The following is a 20,861-nucleotide window of genomic DNA, read 5'->3' as shown; positions in this document are numbered from 1 at the left end:
GGGACTTGAGGGGATAATTTAATTATGATGCGTTCAAGAATCTTACGGTCTGATGGAAGAAGCTGTTACAGAACCTGGGGGTTCTGCTTCGGAGGCTGCGGAACCTCTTTCTAGAGTCCAGCAGTGAAAACAGTCCTTGGTGGGGGTGGGAGGAGTCTTAGCAGATTTTCTGAGCCCTGGTCAGGCGGCAGCTTTTTGCGATCTCTCTATAGTGCCTCTTAACACGTGTATGTAAGCATTTTGGGGGGACTTGAGGGGATAATTTAATTATGATGCGTTCAAGAATCTTACGGTCTGATGGAAGAAGCTGTTACAGAACCTGGGGGTTCTGCTTCGGAGGCTGCGGAACCTCTTTCTAGAGTCCAGCAGTGAAAACAGTCCTTGGTGGGGGTGGGAGGAGTCTTGGCAGATTTTCTGAGCCCTGGTCAGGCGGCGGCTTTTTGCGATCTCTCTATAGTGCCTCTTAACACGTGTATGTAAGCATTTTGGGGGGACTTGAGGGGATAATTTAATTATGATGCGTTCAAGAGTCTTACGGTCTGGGGGAAGAAGCTGTTACAGAACCTGAAGGTTCTGCTTCGGAGGCTGCGGAACCTCTTTCTAGAGTCCAGCAGTGAAAACAGTCCTTGGTGGGGGTGGGAGGAGTCTTGGCAGATTTTCTGAGCCCTGGTCAGGCGGCGGCTTTTTGCGGTCTCTCTATAGTGCCTCTTAACACGTGTATGTAAGCATTTTGGGGGGACTTGAGGGCATAATTTAATTATGATGCATTCAAGAATCTTACGGTCTGATGGAAGAAGCTGTTACAGAACCTGGGGGTTCTGCTTCGGAGGCTGCGGAACCTCTTTCTAGAGTTCAGCAGTGAAAACAGTCCTTGGTGGGGGTGGGAGGAGTCTTGGCAGATTTTCTGAGCCCTGGTCAGGCGGCGGCTTTTTGCGATCTCTCTATAGTGCCTCTTAACACGTGTATGTAAGCATTTGATCACCACTGTATCTAGTTAGTTATTTATAGATTATATGCAGTCAGGCTAAGAGACAGCAAGCAAATTAGTCGATGCATCACTTATTGTTACTTTGTGTGGGCAAAAGGCGCTTTTGGGGGTCATGGCCTCGTCCAGCAGTTAGATTGTGACTTTCAACACACAGTAATAGGAAGTTGCTATCGTCATGCCAGATTCTCATTTCCCTTCCGTTCAGAATTTATCAATCTATCACTTTTTTAAAAATAATTTTCCTAATCTATGACACTTTCCTCATCTTCTCCCTTCCATCGGAACCCTTTCTGTGCCTCCGGCGAAATGAATCACCCTCTCCATTACTTCTCTGCCATTTTTTTCCCCATCCCAGTCTGGTTCCATCAGATTCCGCGCCTTTTCTCTCCCTGGCGTCCCACTCGCTGGCTCGAGCATCTAATTTCTCCGAGGAGATGCTGTCAGCCGGCTGCTCTCGGGGGCTAAGTGGCGCCCTCGCCGTGCACCAGCACCGACCGCCCCCCGCCCTCCGCATTCGTTCCCCTCCTCAACCCCTGGGCGGGATTATGTGGATCTTAATTCCTTTTTTTTGCTCTCACCTGAAGAGCTTGGCAGGGCATGAAATAAGGGAAAGTGCTTCAATGCAAATAAAAGTTTGGAAACAGGGGTTAGGAGCGAGGCATGGGGAAGGAGATTATTGCATGTGTACACCTCACTAGGAGTGCGGGAACACGAAGTGTTAAGTGGGGTTTTGCTGCAGATTTGGAGGCTCTCTACACATTTTAATGTATCAAAACACTGTTGTTTTTATACAAATGTTAAAACACCCACTATTTAATATGTTTGTGTATTCTTCACTGATGAGAGTATTTGTCCTACTAATTTCGCCTGTTCTTGAACTCACCATAGTATGGAATGTGACCCATCCGTTTGTTAAAGTGTAAAATCTTCCACTCCTCCTTTGTCTCATTTTGTCCACCAAACGTTTTATACTGTACTGTGTGTGAATGCACAAAGGTGAGCTTTAAGGTTTTTGACTTGTTGGAGTGCTAATATGGTGCTGTTTGCAACTTGCTCTCAGTAGCATTTTTCAAAGCAAAAAGAACACCTTATGTTACCATTTGTAGTTTAATAGAAGACATTTATTTGACAATTGTCTATATCGGCGGTCAGCAACTCGCGGCTCTTTAGTGCTGTCCCAGTGGCTCCCTAGAGCATTTTTAAAAAAAGGATTGAAAATGGAAAAAGATGGCTGAAAAATCTTTATTTTGTTTTAGTATGTTTTTTGTTTGAGGACAAACATGACACAAACCTTCCAATTGTTAGAAAAACCGACTGTTTAATATGTTTGTGTGTATGCTTCACTGATGAGAGTATTTGGTGAACATCGTTTTGTCCTACTAATTTTGGCGGTTCTTGAACTCACCATAGTATGGAATGTGACCCGACGGTTTAAGTGTAAAATCTTCCACTCCTCCTTTGTCTCATTTTGTCCACCAAACGTTTTATACTGTACTGTGTGTGAATGCACAAAGGTGAGCTTTAAGGTTTTTGACTTGTTGGAGTGCTAATCAGGTGCTGTTTGCAACTTGCTCTCAGGAGCATTTTTCAAAGCAAAAAGAACACCTTATGTTACCATTTGTGGTTTAATAGAAGACATTTATTTGACAATTGTCTATATCGGCAGTCAGCAACCCGTGGCTCTTTAGTACTGTCCCAGTGACTCCCTAGAGCATTTTTAAAAAAAGGATTGAAAATGGAAAAAGATGGCTGAAAAATCTTTATTTAGTTTTAGTATGTTTTTTTTGTTTGAGGACAAACATGACACAAACCTTACCAATTGTTAGAAAAAAAAAGACTGTTTAATATGTTTGTGTGTATGCTTCACTGATGAGAGTATTTGGTGAACATCGTTTTGTCCTACTAATTTTGGCGGTTCTTGAACTCACCATAGTATGGAATGTGACCCATCCGTTTGTTAAAGTGTAAAATCTTCCACTCCTCCTTTGTCTCATTTTGTCCACCAAACGTTTTATACTGTACTGTGTGTGAATGCACAAAGGTGAGCTTTAAGGTTTTTGACTTGTTGGAGTGCTAATCAGGTACTGTTTGCAACTTGCTCTCAGTAGCATTTTTCAAAGCAAAAAGAACACCTTATGTTACCATTTGTGGTTTAATAGAAGACATTTATTTGACAATTGTCTATATCGGTGGTCAGCAACCCGTGGCTCTTTAGTGCTGGCCCTGTGGCTCCCTAGAGCATTTTTAAAAAAAGGATTGAAAATGGAAAAAGATGGGGGAAATATCTTTATTTTGTTTTAGTATGTTTTTTGATTGAGGACAAACATGACACAAACCTTCCCAATTGTTAGAAAAACCGACTGTTTAATATGTTTGTGTGTATGCTTCACTGATGAGAGTATTTGGTGAACATCGTTTTGTCCTACTAATTTTGGCGGTTCTTGAACTCACCATAGTATGGAATGTGACCCATCCGTTTGTTAAAGTGTAAAATCTTCCACTCCTCCTTTGTCTCATTTTGTCCACCAAACGTTTTATACTGTACTGTGTGTGAATGCACAAAGGTGAGCTTTAAGGTTTTTGACTTGTTGGAGTGCTAATATGGTGCTGTTTGCAACTTGCTCTCAGTAGCATTTTTCAAAGCAAAAAGAACACCTTATGTTACCATTTGTAGTTTAATAGAAGACATTTATTTGACAATTGTCTATATCGGCGGTCAGCAACTCGCGGCTCTTTAGTGCTGTCCCAGTGGCTCCCTAGAGCATTTTAAAAAAAAGGATTGAAAATGGAAAAAGATGGCTGAAAAATCTTTATTTTGTTTTAGTATGTTTTTTGTTTGAGGACAAACATGACACAAACCTTCCAATTGTTAGAAAAACCGACTGTTTAATATGTTTGTGTGTATGCTTCACTGATGAGAGTATTTGGTGAACATCGTTTTGTCCTACTAATTTTGGCGGTTCTTGAACTCACCATAGTATGGAATGTGACCCGACGGTTTAAGTGTAAAATCTTCCACTCCTCCTTTGTCTCATTTTGTCCACCAAACGTTTTATACTGTACTGTGTGTGAATGCACAAAGGTGAGCTTTAAGGTTTTTGACTTGTTGGAGTGCTAATCAGGTGCTGTTTGCAACTTGCTCTCAGGAGCATTTTTCAAAGCAAAAAGAACACCTTATGTTACCATTTGTGGTTTAATACAACACATTTATTTGACAATTGTCTATATCGGCGGTCAGCAACCCGTGGCTCTTTAGTACTGTCCCAGGGACTCCCTAGAGCATTTTTAAAAAAAGGATTGAAAATGGAAAAAGATGGCTGAAAAATCTTTATTTTGTTTTAGTATGTTTTTTTGTTTGAGGACAAACATGACACAAACCTTACCAATTGTTAGAAAAAAAAAGACTGTTTAATATGTTTGTGTGTATGCTTCACTGATGAGTGTATTTGGTGAACATCGTTTTGTCCTACTAATTTTGGCGGTTCTTGAACTCACCAGAGTGTGGACTGTGACGCAACAGTTTTAACATGTAAAATCTTCCACTCCTTCTTTGTCTCATTTTGTCCACCAAACGTTTTATACTGTACTGTGTGTGAATGCAAAAAAGGTGAGCTTTGTCGAGGTTTTTGACTTGGAGTGCTAATCAGGCATATTTTGACAGGGCTGCAATTGGGGTTTAAATCGCCAGATGATTCCCGAGCGCGGCGCACGCTGCCGCTCACTGCTCACCGTACTTCCCAGGGGGTGGAACAAGGGGATGGGTCAAATGCAGAGGACAAATTTCACCACACCTAGTGTGTGTGTGTGACTGTCGTTGGGACTTGAACTTGAACTTTTAAAGGTGCTGTTTACAACTTGCTCTCAGTAGCATTTTTCAAAGCCAAAAATATAACAAAAACACCATTGGCTACCTTATGTTACCATTTGTGGTTTAATACAACACATTTATTTGACAATTGTCTATATCGGCGGTCAGCAACTCGCAGCTCTTTAGTGCTGTCCAAGTGGCTCCCTAGAGCATTTTTTAAAAAAGGATTGAAAATGGAAAAAGATGGCTGAAAAATCTTTATTTTGTTTTAGTATGTTTTTTGTTTGAGGACAAACATGACACAAACCTTCCCAATTGTTAGAAAAAACGACTGTTTAATATGTTTGTGTGTATGCTTCACTGATGAGAGTATTTGGTGAACATTGTTTTGTCCTACTAATTTTGGCGGTTCTTGAACTCACCATAGTATGGAATGTGACCCATTCGTTTGTTAAAGTGTAAAATCTTCCACTCCTCCTTTGTCTCATTTTATCCACCAAACGTTTTATACTGTACTGTGTGTGAATGCACAAAGGTGAGCTTTGTTAAGGTTTTTGACTCGTTGGAGTGCTAATCAGGTGCTGTTTGCAACTTGCTCTCAGTAGCATTTTTCAAAGCAAAAAGAACACCATCGGCTACCTTATGTTACCATTTGTGGTTTAATAGAAGACAATTATTTGACAATTGTCGATATCGGCGGTCAGCAACCCGCGGCTCTTTAGTGCTGTCCCTGTGGCTCCCTAGAGCATTTTTTAAAAAAGGATTGAAAATGGAAAAAGATGGCTGAAAAATATGTATTTTGTTTTAGTATGTTTTTTGTTTGAGGACAAACATGACACAAACCTTTCCATTTGTTAGAAAAAACGACTGTTTAATATGTTTGTGTGTATGCTTCACTGATGAGAGTATTTGGTGAACATCGTTTTGTCCTACTAATTTTGGCGGTTCTTGAACTCACCATAGTATGGAATGTGACCCAACGGTTTAAGTGTAAAATCTTCCACTCCTCCTTTGTCTCATTTTGTCCACCAAACGTTTTATACTGTACTGTATGTGAATGCGCAAAGGTGAGCTTTGTTAAGGTTTTTGACTTGTTGGAGTGCTAATCAGCTGCTGTTTGCAACTTGCTCTCAGTAGCATTTTTCAAAGCCAAAAGAACACCATCGGCTACCTTATGTTACCATTTGTGGTTTAATAGAATACATTTATTTGACAATTGTCTATATCGGCGGTCAGCAACCCGCGGCTCTTTAGTGCTGCCCCTGTGGCTTCCTAGAGCATTTTTAAAAAAAAGAATGAAAATGGAAAAAGATGGGGGAAAAAATCTTTATTTTGTTTTAGTATGTTTTCTGTTTGAGGACAAACATGACACAAACCTTCCAATTGTTAGAAAAAACGACTGTTTAATATGATTGTGTGTATGCTTCACTGATGAGAGTATTTGGTGAACATCGTTTTGTCCTACTAATTTTGGCGGTTCTTGAACTCACCATAGTATGGAATGTGACCCGACGGTTTAAGTGTAAAATCTTCCACTCCTCCTTTGTCTCATTTTGTCCACCAAACGTTTTATACTGTACTGTATGTGAATGCGCAAAGGTGAGCTTTGTTAAGGTTTTTGACTTGTTGGAGTGCTAATCAGGTGCTGTTTGCAACTTGCTCTCAGTAGCATTTTTCAAAGCAAAAAGAACACCATCGGCTGCCTTATGTTACCATTTGTGGTTTAATAGAAGACAATTATTTGACAATTGTCTATATCGGTGGTCAGCAACCCGTGGCTCTTTAGTACTGTCCCAGTGACTCCCTAGAGCATTTTTAAAAAAAGGATTGAAAATGGAAAAAGATGGCTGAAAAATCTTTATTTTGTTTTAGTATGTTTTTTTGTTTGAGGACAAACATGACACAAACCTTCCCAATTGTTAGAAAAAAAAAGACTGTTTAATATGTTTGTGTGTATGCTTCACTGATGAGTGTATTTGGTGAACATCGTTTTGTCCTACTAATTTTGGCGGTTCTTGAACTCACCAGAGTGTGGACTGTGACGCAACAGTTTTAACATGTAAAATCTTCCACTCCTACTTTGTCTCATTTTGTCCACCAAACGTTTTATACTGTACTGTATGTGAATGCGCAAAGGTGAGCTTTGTTAAGGTTTTTGACTCGTTGGAGTGCTAATCAGGTGCTGTTTGCAACTTGCTCTCAGTAGCATTTTTCAAAGCAAAAAGAACACCATCGGCTACCTTATGTTACCACTTGTGGTTTAATAGAAGACATTTATTTGACAATTGTCTATATCGGTGGTCAGCAACCCGTGGCTCTTTAGTGCTGTACCAGTGGCTCCCTAGAGCATTTTTAAAAAAAGGATTGAAAATGGAAAAAGATGGCTGAAAAATCTTTATTTTGTTTTAGTATGTTTTTTGTTTGAGGACAAACATGACACAAACCTTCCCAATTGTTAGAAAAACCGACTGTTTAATATGTTTGTGTGTATGCTTCACTGATGAGAGTATTTGGTGAACATCGTTTTGTCCTACTAATTTTGGCGGTTCTTGAACTCACCATAGTATGGAATGTGACCCCGACGGTTTAAGTGTAAAATCTTCCACTCCTCCTTTGTCTCATTTTGTCCACCAAACGTTTTATACTGTACTGTGTGTGAATGCACAAAGGTGAGCTTTAAGGTTTTTGACTTGTTGGAGTGCTAATCAGGTGCTGTTTGCAACTTGCTCTCAGGAGCATTTTTCAAAGCAAAAAGAACACCTTATGTTACCATTTGTGGTTTAATAGAAGACATTTATTTGACAATTGTCTATATCGGCGGTCAGCAACCCGTGGCTCTTTAGTACTGTCCCGGTGACTCCCTAGAGCATTTTTAAAAAAAGGATTGAAAATGGAAAAAGATGGCTGAAAAATCTTTATTTTGTTTTAGTATGTTTTTTTGTTTGAGGACAAACATGACACAAACCTTACCAATTGTTAGAAAAAAAAAAGACTGTTTAATATGTTTGTGTGTATGCTTCACTGATGAGTGTATTTGGTGAACATCGTTTTGTCCTACTAATTTTGGCAGTTCTTGAACTCACCAGAGTGTGGACTGTGACGCAACAGTTTTAACATGTAAAATCTTCCACTCCTTCTTTGTCTCATTTTGTCCACCAAACGTTTTATACTGTACTGTGTGTGAATGCAAAAAGGTGAGCTTTGTCGAGGTTTTTGACTTGGAGTGCTAATCAGGCATATTTTGACAGGGCTGAAATTGGGGTTTAAATCACCAGATGATTCCCGAGCGCGGCGCACGCTGCCGCTCACTGCTCCCCGTACTTCCCAGGGGGTGGAACAAGGGGATGGGTCAAATGCAGAGGACAAATTTCACCACACCTAGTGTGTGTGTGTGACTGTCGTTGGGACTTGAACTTTAACTTTTAAAGGTGCTGTTTACAACTTGCTCTCAGTAGCATTTTTCAAAGCCAAAAATAAAACAAAAACACCATTGGCTACCTTATGTTACCATTTGTGGTAACATAAGGTTACAACACATTTATTTGACAATTGTCTATATCGGTGGTCAGCAACTCGCAGCTCTTTAGTGCTGTACCAGTGGCTCCCTAGAGCATTTTAAAAAAAAGGATTGAAAATGGAAAAAGATGGCTGAAAAATCTTTATTTTGTTTTAGTATGTTTTTTGTTTGAGGACAAACATGACACAAACCTTCCCAATTGTTAGAAAAAAAAAAGACTGTTTAATATGTTTGTGTGTATGCTTCACTGATGAGAGTATTTGGTGAACATCGTTTTGTCCTACTAATTTTGGCGGTTCTTGAACTCACCATAGTATGGAATGTGACCCGACGGTTTAAGTGTAAAATCTTCCACTCCTTCTTTGTCTCATTTTGTCCACCAAACGTTTTATACTGTACTGTGTGTGAATGCACAAAGGTGAGCTTTAAGGTTTTTGACTTGTTGGAGTGCTAATCAGGTGCTGTTTGCAACTTGCTCTCAGGAGCATTTTTCAAAGCAAAAAGAACACCTTATGTTACCATTTGTGGTTTAATACAACACATTTATTTGACAATTGTCTATATCGGCGGTCAGCAACCCGTGGCTCTTTAGTGCTGTCCCAGTGACTCCCTAGAGCATTTTTAAAAAAAGGATTGAAAATGGAAAAAGATGGCTGAAAAATCTTTATTTTGTTTTAGTATGTTTTTTTGTTTGAGGACAAACATGACACAAACCTTACCAATTGTTAGAAAAAAAAAGACTGTTTAATATGTTTGTGTGTATGCTTCACTGATGAGTGTATTTGGTGAACATCGTTTTGTCCTACTAATTTTGGCGGTTCTTGAACTCACCAGAGTGTGGACTGTGACGCAACAGTTTTAACATGTAAAATCTTCCACTCCTTCTTTGTCTCATTTTGTCCACCAAACGTTTTATACTGTACTGTGTGTGAATGCAAAAAGGTGAGCTTTGTCGAGGTTTTTGACTTGGAGTGCTAATCAGGCATATTTTGACAGGGCTGCAATTGGGGTTTAAATCACCAGATGATTCCCGAGCGCGGCGCACGCTGCCGCTCACTGCTCACCGTACTTCCCAGGGGGTGGAACAAGGGGATGGGTCAAATGCAGAGGACAAATTTCACCACACCTAGTGTGTGTGTGTGACTGTCGTTGGGACTTGAACTTTAACTTTTAAAGGTGCTGTTTACAACTTGCTCTCAGTAGCATTTTTCAAAGCCAAAAATATAACAAAAACACCATTGGCTACCTTATGTTACCATTTGTGGTTTAATAGAAGACATTTATTTGACAATTGTCTATATCGGCGGTCAGCAACTCGCAGCTCTTTAGTGCTGTACCAGTGGCTCCCTAGAGCATTTTTTAAAAAAGGATTGAAAATGGAAAAAGATGGCTGAAAAATCTTTATTTTGTTTTAGTATGTTTTTTGTTTGAGGACAAACATGACACAAACCTTCCCAATTGTTAGAAAAAAAAAGACTGTTTAATATGTTTGTGTGTATGCTTCACTGATGAGAGTATTTGGTGAACATCGTTTTGTCCTACTAATTTTGGCGGTTCTTGAACTCACCATAGTATGGAATGTGACCCGACGGTTTAAGTGTAAAATCTTCCACTCCTCCTTTGTCTCATTTTGTCCACCAAACGTTTTATACTGTACTGTGTGTGAATGCGCAAAGGTGAGCTTTGTTAAGGTTTTTGACTTGTTGGAGTGCTAATCAGGTGCTGTTTGCAACTTGCTCTCAGTAGCATTTTTCAAAGCAAAAAGAACACCTTATGTTACCATTTGTGGTTTAATAGAAGACATTTATTTGACAATTGTCTATATCGGTGGTCAGCAACCCATGGCTCTTTAGTGCTGTCCCAGTGACTCCCTAGAGCATTTTTAAAAAAAGGATTGAAAATGGAAAAAGATGGGGGAAATATCTTTATTTTGTTTTAGTATGTTTTTTGATTGAGGACAAACATGACAGAAACCTTCCCATTTGTTAGAAAAAACGACTGTTTAATATGTTTGTGTGTATGCTTCACTGATGAGAGTATTTGGTGAACATCGTTTTGTCCTACTAATTTTGGCGGTTCTTGAACTCATCAGATTAAGGACTGTGACGCAACAGTTTAACATGTAAAATCTTCCACTCCTTCTTTGTCACATTTTGTCCACCAAATGTTTTATACTGGACTGTGTGCGAATGCACAAAAGTGAGCTTTGTTGAAAGTGCTAAACAGGCATATTTTGACAGGGTTGGAATTGGGGATTAAATCACCATATGATTGCCGAGCGTGGCGCACGCTGCTGCTAACTGCTCCCATAACTTCTCAGGGGGTGGAACAAGGAAATGGGTCAAATGCAGAGTACAATTATTTACAAGTATTTAACCACACCTAGTGTGTGTGTGACTGTAGTTGGGAGTTTAACTTTGACTTTTAAAGGTGCTGTTTGCAACTTGCTCTCAGTAGCATTTTTCAAAGCAAAAAATATAACAAGAACACCATCGGCTACCTTATGTTACCATTTGTGGTTTAATAGAACACATTTATTTGACAAAATTCTACATCGGGGGTCAGCAACCCGCAGCTCTCGAGCCGCATGCAGCTCTTTAGTGTCATCCGAGTGGCTCCCTGGAAGCATTTTAAAAAATATATTTTTTTTGTTTTAGTATGTTTTTTGTTTGAGGACAAACACGACACAAACCTTCCCAATTGTTAGAACAACCCACTGTTTAATATGTTTGTGTGTAGGGTTCACTGATGAGATATTTGGTGAATATTGTTTTGTCTTACTAATTTTGGCGGTTCTTGAACTCATCATAGTGTGGACTGTGACACAACAGTTTGTTTACATGTAAAATATTCCACTCCTTCTTTGTCTCATTTTGTTCACCAAACGTTTTATACTGTACTGTGTGCGAATGCACAAAGGTGAGCTTTGTTGATGTTTTTGACTTGTTGGAGTGCTAATCGGGCATATTTGGTCAGTGCATGACTGCAAGCTAATCGATGCTAACATGCTATTTAGGCTGGCTGTATGTACATATTGCATCTTTATGCCTCATTTATAGGTATATTTGAGCTCATTTAATATCCTTTAATTTTATCCTATTTGTAAATAATTTATATTTGCATGTCTCATGACACATTGTTTGTATATAATATTGGCTGTAATTCAAATTAATTGTTTGTGTGTCATGTTGTTCCAGACCACAGCAAACATTACACAGCTTGCAAAAATTGTGGTAAATCCACTAGAAGTAAACAACCTGTCGTTTCCTTTACCTTGGAAACACACATTTCTGCCTTTGGCCAGTAATTTCAAGGAGTTATCTCACCTTCTGAGTAGCCTCTGATATACTAATGTTTTTAATGCAAAAATGTGTAGAATAAATATTACATTTCAACATTAATGTCAACAAATATTTGCTTCAGCATGTGACACAGTCATTTTGATAGTAAGCTATTATAGCTAATATAGACACTTTCGTCTTTTGTTGCCTTAATTATAACAGTTACATACGGCTTTTCATTTTTTGTGCCTCCAGACAGATTATTTTTTTGGGTATTTTTGGTTCAATATGGCTCTTTCAACGTTTTGGGTTGCCGACCCCTGGTCTGAATTTTTCACAATTACAAAGTTTATGTAATAAATCGGGCCAAATAAAAATCATTGGTGTGCACGGCGGTCACTCAACCGGCCAGTATTGTCCATACAAAACATACAAAAGCAGTCCAAGGGAAGCAACAAACAATTTGCAGTCATATTGTTGTTCTGATAAATCCCTTGGATTTTACGAACTTCACTTCCGGTTCAATTCCCACTCAGCGAGTACCGGTGGTGGTTACTAATAAAAAACTAGTTGTCTTGTATGTTCACTACTTTTTTAAGGACAAAGTTGGAATAAGAAACATATGTTTCATGTACCGTACGATTTTTGGGTTAAAATAAAGCCAATCATGCCAATTTTTGCGGTCCCCTTTATTTAGAAAAGTATCGAAAAGTACTGATATACATTTTTGTACTGGTACAGGTACCAAATTATTGGTATCAGGCATACTTGCCAACCCTACCAGATTTAAAATATTTGGCTTTCATGGCTCTCTCAGCCAAAAAGGTTCCCGACCCCTTCCTTACAAATTCAGCGTCTCTCCCGAAAACCTCCCGGGACAAATGTTCTCCCGAAAATCTCCCGAAATTCAGGCGGAGCTGGAGGCCACGCCCCCTCCAGCTCCATGTGGACCCGAGGGACATGTCGATAGCCTGTTTTCACGTTAGCTTTCCCACAATATAAACAGCGTGCCTGCCCAATGACGTTATAACTGTAGAATGATCGAGGGCAAGTTCTTGGTTTATTATGTGGGTTTATTATTGGGCAGTCTCATTAACGTCCTCCCAGCGCGGTAACAACACACAACCACAGCAGTCACCTTTTCGTCTACCGTAAAGCACTTTGTCTGCCGTAAACAGCAATGTTGTGACGCTCCTAAACAGGACAATATTGCCATCTACTGTGCATGCATATGTGACGATAACATCTACGGATTTTAGAGCAGTGGTTCTCAACCTTTTTTCACAAATGTACCCCCTGTGAACATTTTTATAATTGAAGTACCCCCTAATCAGACCAAAACATTTTTGGTTGAAAAAAAAAAGATAAAGAAGTAAAATACAGCACTATATCATCAGTTTCTGATTCATTAAATTGTGTAACAGTGCAAAATTTTGCTCATTTGTAGTGGTCATTCTTGAACTATTTGGAAAAAAAGATATAAAAATAACTGAAAACTTGTTGAAAAATAAACAAGTGATTCAATTATAAATAAAGATTTCTTCACATACTGCGATGAGGTGGCGACTTGTCCAGTGTGTACACCGCCTTCCGCCCGATTGTGGCTGGGATAGGCACCAGCGCCCCCCGCGACTCCAAAGGGAATAAGCGGTAGTAAATGGATGGATGGATGGATAGCTGTAAATATACTCCTCCCCTCTGAACCGCGCCCCGCCCCCAACCACCGACCACGCCCCCCCACACAGCACCTCCCGAAAACCGGTGGTCTCAAGGTTGGCAAGTATGGTATCGGGACAACACTAAGGTGGTATATTTAATTTGTAATCGGATCATCTTGAAAAATATGCAGTCAAACATGTCTTCAGTGATCACTCAAGGGAAACAAAGAAAGTGAAACAGGTAGCCATTTTGGTATCAGGATAACACTATTACATTTTCAGAACATACAATAATATTGTGGTAATAATAACTGCAATATGACATGTTCATATCATTACATGCATACAATGCAAATGCGTAGTGTTTCTTTAATAAACAACGTTGCCAACTAGTGGCCTGGCATGCACATTACAGCCTTTTTAGTCATTTTTGTGCTCATTTGCCCCCTATTTATACTATATTCAAACATTGTCTCACTCCGTGAAGCATCCCTTCTTTTGCCTTCTAGCAATTAAGTGAACTGTGCAAAGCATCTTGCAATTCCTCCTAAAAAAAAGCATCAATAATGCACGTTATTCAGTCCAATGTGCAAAGACATTAAATATGCACAGCTCACCTGCAGTTAAACAAAGCAGACTCATTAAAACGCTTTTAAAGGCCTACTGAAATGCGATTCTCCTATTTAAACGGGGAAAGTGCGTCCATTTTATGTGTCATACTTGATAATTTCGCGATATTGCCATATTTTTGCTGAAAGGATTTAGTAGAGAACATCGATGATAAAGTTTGCAACTTTTGGTCGCTAATAAAAAAGGCCTTGCCTGTACCGGAAGTAGCAGACGATATGCGCGTAACATCTGAACATTGTTTACAATCATGGCCACCAGCAGTGAGAGCCATTCGGACCGAGAAAGCGACGATTTCCCCATTAATTTGAGCGAGGATGAAAGATTAGTGGATGAGGAAAGTGAGAGTGAAGGACTAAAAAAAAGGAAAAAAAGACTATTCCGTGGGAGCGATTAAGATGTTATTAGACAAATTTACTAGGATAATTCTGGAAAATCCCATATCTGCTTATTGTGTTACTAGTGTTTTAGTGAGATTATATGGTCGTACCTGTACAACCTGAAGGTCGGCCCCGCACATTTTTTCAGCACCAGTCGACGGGTGGTGGCGATGCCCAACTCTGCCCTTCGCAAGGGACCCTCTTCGAAACACGATCTTTCGAAATGATCGCTGCATAATACACTGTACTTTGTGTGTGTGGTCCAATCCAACCGTGTTCGCTTGACCGCACTGTTCCATAGTAAAGCTTCACCGTCATCTTTCGGGAACGTAAACAATGAAACACCGGCTGTGTTTGTGTTGCTAAAGGCGGCCGTAATACACCGCTTTCCACCTACAGCTTTCTTCTTTGACGTCTCCATTATTGATTGGACACATTGCAAAAGATTCAGCAACACAGATGTCCATTATACTGTGGAATTATGCGATGAAAACAGACGACTTATAGCTGTGTACGGTGCTGCAACAAAATGTCCTCAACAATGCGTGACGTCACGCGCACGCGTCATCATACCGTGGCGTTTTAGCATTATAATTCTACGCGAAATTTAAAATTGCAATTTAGTAAACTAAACCGGCCGTATTGGCATGTGTTACAATGTTAAGATTTCATCATTGACATATAAACTATCACAGTGTTTTTCAACCACTGCGCCGCGGCACACTAGTGTGCCGTGAGATACATACAGTAATTATGTAATTTCACCTAATTGGGTTAAAAATATTTTTTTGCAAAACTAATTATAATCCGCAAATGTGTCGTTGTTGAGTGTCTGCGCTGTCTAGAGCTCGGCGGCAGCGTAAGCATATAATACTCTTCCATATCAGTAGGTGGCAGCAGGTAGCTAATTGCTTTGTAGATGTTTTTCGAGATCACAATATGCCAAAGATAGCGGGAGGCAGGGTGCAGGTAAAAAAGTATTTTAAGCTTAAACCAAAAATAAACAAAAGGCGAGTGCCGCTAAGAAAAGCCATTGAAGCTTAGGGACGGTTATGCAAAATAAAACTAAAAGTAAACTGGCTGCAAAGTAAACAAAAACAGAACGCTGGACGTCAGCAAAGACTTACAGCGTGTGGAGCAGAGGGCGTCCACAAAGTACATCCGTACATGACATGCCAATCAACAATGTCCTCACAAAGAAGGATGGCGTCCGGCACAACTTAAATAGTCTTGATTGCGAAAACAAAGCAGGTTCAAGGAAGACATGAAATTGCTGCAGGAAAATACCAACTAAACAGGTGACAGGTGGAGACAGTACACCGACTTTGAGACAAGAGCTATAGTGATGCATGGTTGGTTATGGTTTAAATTCATATCCAAAAATTTGGAAGTATGACAAATTGACTTTTTATTGTCAATATATTACATTATATATATTTATGTTTTCTGCTGGTGGTGTGTCTCGGGATTTTTTCAATGAAAAATGTGTCTTGGCTCCGAAAAGGTTGAAAAACACTGAACTATCAGACTGCGTGGTCGGTAGTAATGGGTTACAGTAAGCCTTTAGCATTTGAACTTTCAAATCAAAAAATGTAAAAAAAAAATGCCAGAAATTCCACAGGTTGCTTGCAAATATATAAGTTCCCTTATAACTTATTTAGAAGTGAACACAGCATGCATGATTTATGAACCTTGCTCAAAGTAGAATTCAATAAATGCAGTTCATTACTGGCACCATATTTTTTTCCAATTTCAGTTAATTGAGCAGGCAAACAAGGATGGGAATAATAAAAAAAAAAGAAAATTAAACAGCTCCTCACCTGATAAAGCCTCCTTGGAAAAAGCAGAAAGACAAGACGTAAAGGACCCGGATGACCTGTGGGAGCATCCTCCGACTCGGGTAATGTCTCCACTGTACCGCCGAAGAACTTGGGTGGAAGTCGTATAATATTATTAATATTAATTGGGGCTAATCCACCGCGCACTGTGTGAGTGTGGGAGAACGTCAGCAGGCATCGTCTTTCGCTTCCTCTCTCCGCTTCTGGAACTGAGCGCTTTCCTTTTTTTTTTTTTTTTTTGAGGTGGCTGCTAAAACTTCTCCCTCCTCCTCTTCGTCCTCCCACACGCTCCAGGGGGGGCCGAGCACACGCACGCCGCCGGATGCGCGCTGCCAGGCGGCTGTCAGTCAGTCAGTGGCTCGGTGTTGTGCTGGTGCTCACCGACTGGTATTTTCTTTTTAATTATATCTATATATATATATATATATATATATATTTTTTTTTTTGCTGTGGATTTACAAAAAAAAATGCCTGCTAAATGAGAGACAATTAAAATATTTAAAAAAAAAAAAAAAAAAAAAAAAAAAAGCAGGTCGACGTCGGTCAGTCTCAACTAGGAGGCGCGGCGGCGGGGAAGACGTCGTGAAGGAAAAATAGTAAAAGAAAGTAAAATGGGAATAAATAAAAAACGGGCGTTGATCAAAGTTGTCTTCGTTTTAAGTTGTAAGGTATACCTCCGATTTCGGGAGGTGGGGGTTGGGGGGCGGGGTCGGGGGTTGGGCGAGAGGCTTGGTTGGGGGCGGGGCGTTGTTGGGGGCGTGGTCAAGAGGAGAGGAGTATATTTACAGCTATCTATCCATCCATCCATCCATCCATCCATCTTCTTCCGCTTATCCGAGGTCGGGTCGCGGGGGCAGCAGCCTAAGCAGGGAAGCCCAGACTTCCCTTTCCCCAGCCACTTCGTCTAGCTCTTCCCGGGGGATCCCGAGGCGTTCCCAGGCCAGCCGGGAGACATAGTCTTCCCAACGTGTCCTGGGTCTTCCCCGTGGCCTCCTACCGGTTGGACGTGCCCTAAACACCTCCCTCGGGAGGCGTTCGGGTGGCCTCCTGACCAGATGCCCGAACCACCTCATCTGGCTCCTCTCGATGTGGAGGAGCAGCGGCTTTACGTTGAGCTCCTCCCGGATGGCAGAGCTTCTCACCCTATCTCTAAGGGAGAACCCCGCCACACGGCGGAGGAAACTCATTTCGGCCGCTTGTACCCGTGATCTTATCCTTTCGGTCATGACCCAAAGCTCATAATCAGCACATCCAAATCCGAGTCCATGGTTCTCTCCCGGAAAAGGGTGGAGTGCCATCTCCGGGTTGGGGAGGAGAACCTGCCCCAAGTGGAGGAGTTCAAGTACCTAGGAGTCTTGTTCACGAGTGAGGGAAGAGTGGATCGTGAGATCGACAGGCGGATCGGTGCGGCGTCTTCAATAATGCGGACGTTGTACTGATCCGTTGTGGTGAAGAAGGAGCTGAGCCGGAAGGCAAAGCTCTCAATTTACCGGTCGATCTGCATTCCCATCCTCACCTATGGTCATGAGCTTTGGGTCATGACCGAAAGGTTAAGATCACGGGTACAAGCGGCCGAAATGAGCTATCTATCCATCCATCCATTTCAACCGCTTATTCCCTTCAGGGTCGCGGGGGCCACTGGTTTTGATTGATTGATTGATACTTTTACAGTACAGTACATATTCCGTACAATTGACCACTAAATGATAACACCTGAATAAGTTTTTCAACTTGTTTTCGTCGGGGTCCACGTTAATCAATTCATGGTGCCTATCTCTGCTACAATCAGGCGGAAGGTGGGGTACACCCATGTGTAGAAATCTTTATTTATTATTGAATCACTTGTTTATTTTTCAACAAGTTTTTTGTTATTTTTATACCTTTTTTTCCAAATAGTTCGAGAAAGACCACTGCAAACGAGCAATATTTTGCACTGTTTTACAATTTAATAAATCAGAAACTGATGACATAGTGCTGTATTTTACTACTTTATCTTTTTTTCAACCAAAAATGCTTTGCTCTGATTAGGGGGTACTTGAATAAAAAAAAAGTTCACAGGGGGTACATCTCTGAAAAAAGGTTGACAACCACTGCTCTAAAAGCCGTAGATGTTATTGTCACATATGCATGCACAGTAGATGGCAGTATAGTCCTGTTTAAGAGTGTCACAACATTGCTGTTTACGGCAGACGAACTGCTTTACGGTAGACCAATACGTGACTGCTGTTGTTGTGTGTTGTTACCGCGCTGGGAGGAGGTTAATGAAACTGCCTGACAATAAACCCACATAAGAAACCAAGAACTCGCCCTTGATCATTCTACAGTTATAACGTCATTGGGAAGGTTCTGTTTATATTGTGGGAAAGCGGACGTGAAAACAGGCTGTCGACACGTCACTCGAGTCCGCATGGAGCTGGAGGGGGTGTGGCCTCCAGCTCCGCCTGAATTCCGGGAGATTTTCGGGAGAATATTTGTCCCGGGAGGTTTTCGGGAGAGACGCTGAATTTGTAAGGCAGGGGTCGGGAACCTTTTTGGCTGAGAGAGCCATGAAAGCCAAATATTTTAAAATGTATTTCCGTGAGAGCCATATAATATTTTTTTTACACTGAATACAACTAAATGCGTGCATTTTAAGTAAAACCAACATTTTCAGAATATAATAAGTCTCTTATTTGTTTTTAATAACCTTGTTATTCTGAAGCTACTAATAAATAGTAATAGTAAATAATAAACCAGTAATAATTAAAATAATTCTACAATTAATGCAACTTCTTGAACAGGTGCGGTAGAAAATGGATGAATGGATTAAAATGCATGAGAATGTTTAATATTTTGAACCTTATTTATATTTTGAGCTTAATTATTAATTACTTATTGTGTTAAGCAATGTCAGCTCAGATTTATCTGTCATCAAAAGAGCCACATCTGGCTCCAGAGCCATAGGTTCCCTACCCCTGTTGTAAGGTCTATTTAGTTCAAAGTTTCGCGTTTTCATGAAAACGTCATCAGTGACGTCATTCGTCAGTTCCGACTTGTACGATAAAGAATTATTTTCATTTTTCATTTTATAAACCTTTATTTGTAATATGCAACATTTACATACAATCAAGAAATAATAACAATCAAAACAATTACAGAAACAGTACAAAACAGTGCCAGGGTGTTGTAAACTTAATAAAGTAACTAAAATAGAACGCAATATATATATTTTTATATGTATATGTAACAAAATGGCTTCACGGTGGCAGAGGGGTTAGTGCGTCTGCCTCACAATACGAAGTTCCTGCAGTCCTGGGTTCAAATCCAGGCTTGGGATCTTTCTGTGTGGAGTTTGCATGTTCTCCCCGTGAATGCGTGGGTTCCCTCCGGGTACTCCGGCTTCCTCCCACTTCCAAAGACATGCACCTGGGGATAGGTTGATTGGCAACACTAAATTGGCCCTAATGTGTGAATGTGAGTGTGAATGTTGTCTGTCTATCTGTGTTGGCCCTGCGATGAGGTGGCGACTTGTCCAGGGTGTACCCTGCCTTCCGCCCGATTGTAGCTGAGATAGGCGCCAGCGCCCCCCGCGACCCCGGAAGGGAATAAGCGGTAGAAAATGGATGGATGGATGGTAACAAAATGTAAAGCCATAGGCTCACACAAGTTCCATAAATAATCCATTTTTTGGAACACAGCATCGTCATTTTCACAGCGTTTTGATTGTTAGAGGTAGAGATCGTTTTAAAGGGGATATGAGCCGAGGATCTCGTTGTGGCTTGTGCAGCCCTTTGAGACACTCGTGATTTCGGGCTGTATGAATAAACTTTGATTGATTGATTGATGGGCTTCACGATGGCAGAGGGGTTAGTGCGTCTGCCTCACAATACGAAGTTCCTGCAGTCCTGGGTTCAAATCCAGGCTCGGGATCTTTCTGTGTGGAGTTTGCATGTTCTCCCCGTGAATGCGTGGGTTCCCTCCGGGTACTCCGGCTTCCTCCCACTTCCAAAGACATGCATCTGGGGATAGGTTGATTGGCAACACTAAATTCGCCCTAGTGTGTGAATGTGAGTGTGAATGTTGTCTGTCTATCTGTGTTGGCCCTGCGATGAGGTGGCGACTTGTCCAGGGTGTACCCCGCCTTCCGCCCGATTGTAGCTGAGATAGGTGCCAGCGCCCCCCGCGACCCCAAAAGGGAACAAGCGGTAGAAAATGGATGGATGGATGGATGATTGATTGATTGATAAAATAGAGTTCTGATTCTTTTTTAAAGGCACGAAAAACAATCAACCCTTGGAGGATGATTACGAGTACAAAAGCCCTTAAAATTATTATTTTTTTTGTTAAAAACATTTATAGTGATTTAGGTAGCCCTTTTTGTCTTTATTTTTTCCCATATATTTATTATTATTATTTTTTAATATTTAATACTCTATCTGTATTTGCTTTTGTTTTCTTCCCTTGACGTGTTTTGCTGATGTTGTGATTTGCTCAACCTGATGTGTAGATTGTTGGTTATGTTGACTTTTGTGTGCATTATAAATGGAAGTTTGTTGTTTAATTACGCAAAAGAAAAGGTAAAATACTGCTTCCGGTTCAATTTGTCATCAAACAGATAAACACGCATCTTTGCATTTTTGTATAAACATATATTCAGTGTTTGTGTTTATCCATCCATCCATCCATCTTCTTCCGCTTATCTGAGGTCGGGTTGCGGGGGCAGCAGCCTAAGCAGGAAAGCTCAGACTTTCCTCTCCCCAGCCACTTCGTTCAGCTCTTCCCGGG

The 20,861-nt window shown here is 40.7% G+C and overlaps 1 protein-coding gene across 2 annotated transcripts in view; it reads right to left on the bottom strand.

Moving 5' to 3' along the window:
• glra4a (glycine receptor, alpha 4a) overlaps positions 1-16,496 on the bottom strand; it is a 146,433-nt gene extending 129,937 nt beyond the window's left edge. Inside the window, exon 1 of one of the 2 annotated variants that reach the window (XM_061891651.1) lies at positions 16,080-16,496. In XM_061891651.1, coding sequence (XP_061747635.1) covers positions 16,080-16,147 — 68 coding nt within the window. In that variant the 5' untranslated portion in view covers positions 16,148-16,496. The remainder of the gene's footprint in view (positions 1-16,079) is intronic. The other variant, XM_061891650.1, reaches the window with a different exon arrangement.
• Between the last annotated feature and the right edge of the window lie 4,365 nt (positions 16,497-20,861).

Source organism: Nerophis ophidion, linkage group LG29 (genome assembly GCF_033978795.1).
Source record: "Nerophis ophidion isolate RoL-2023_Sa linkage group LG29, RoL_Noph_v1.0, whole genome shotgun sequence".
In the NCBI taxonomy this organism is placed as follows: domain Eukaryota; kingdom Metazoa; phylum Chordata; class Actinopteri; order Syngnathiformes; family Syngnathidae; genus Nerophis; species Nerophis ophidion.
This window is presented reverse-complemented; position numbering and strand designations above follow the sequence as displayed.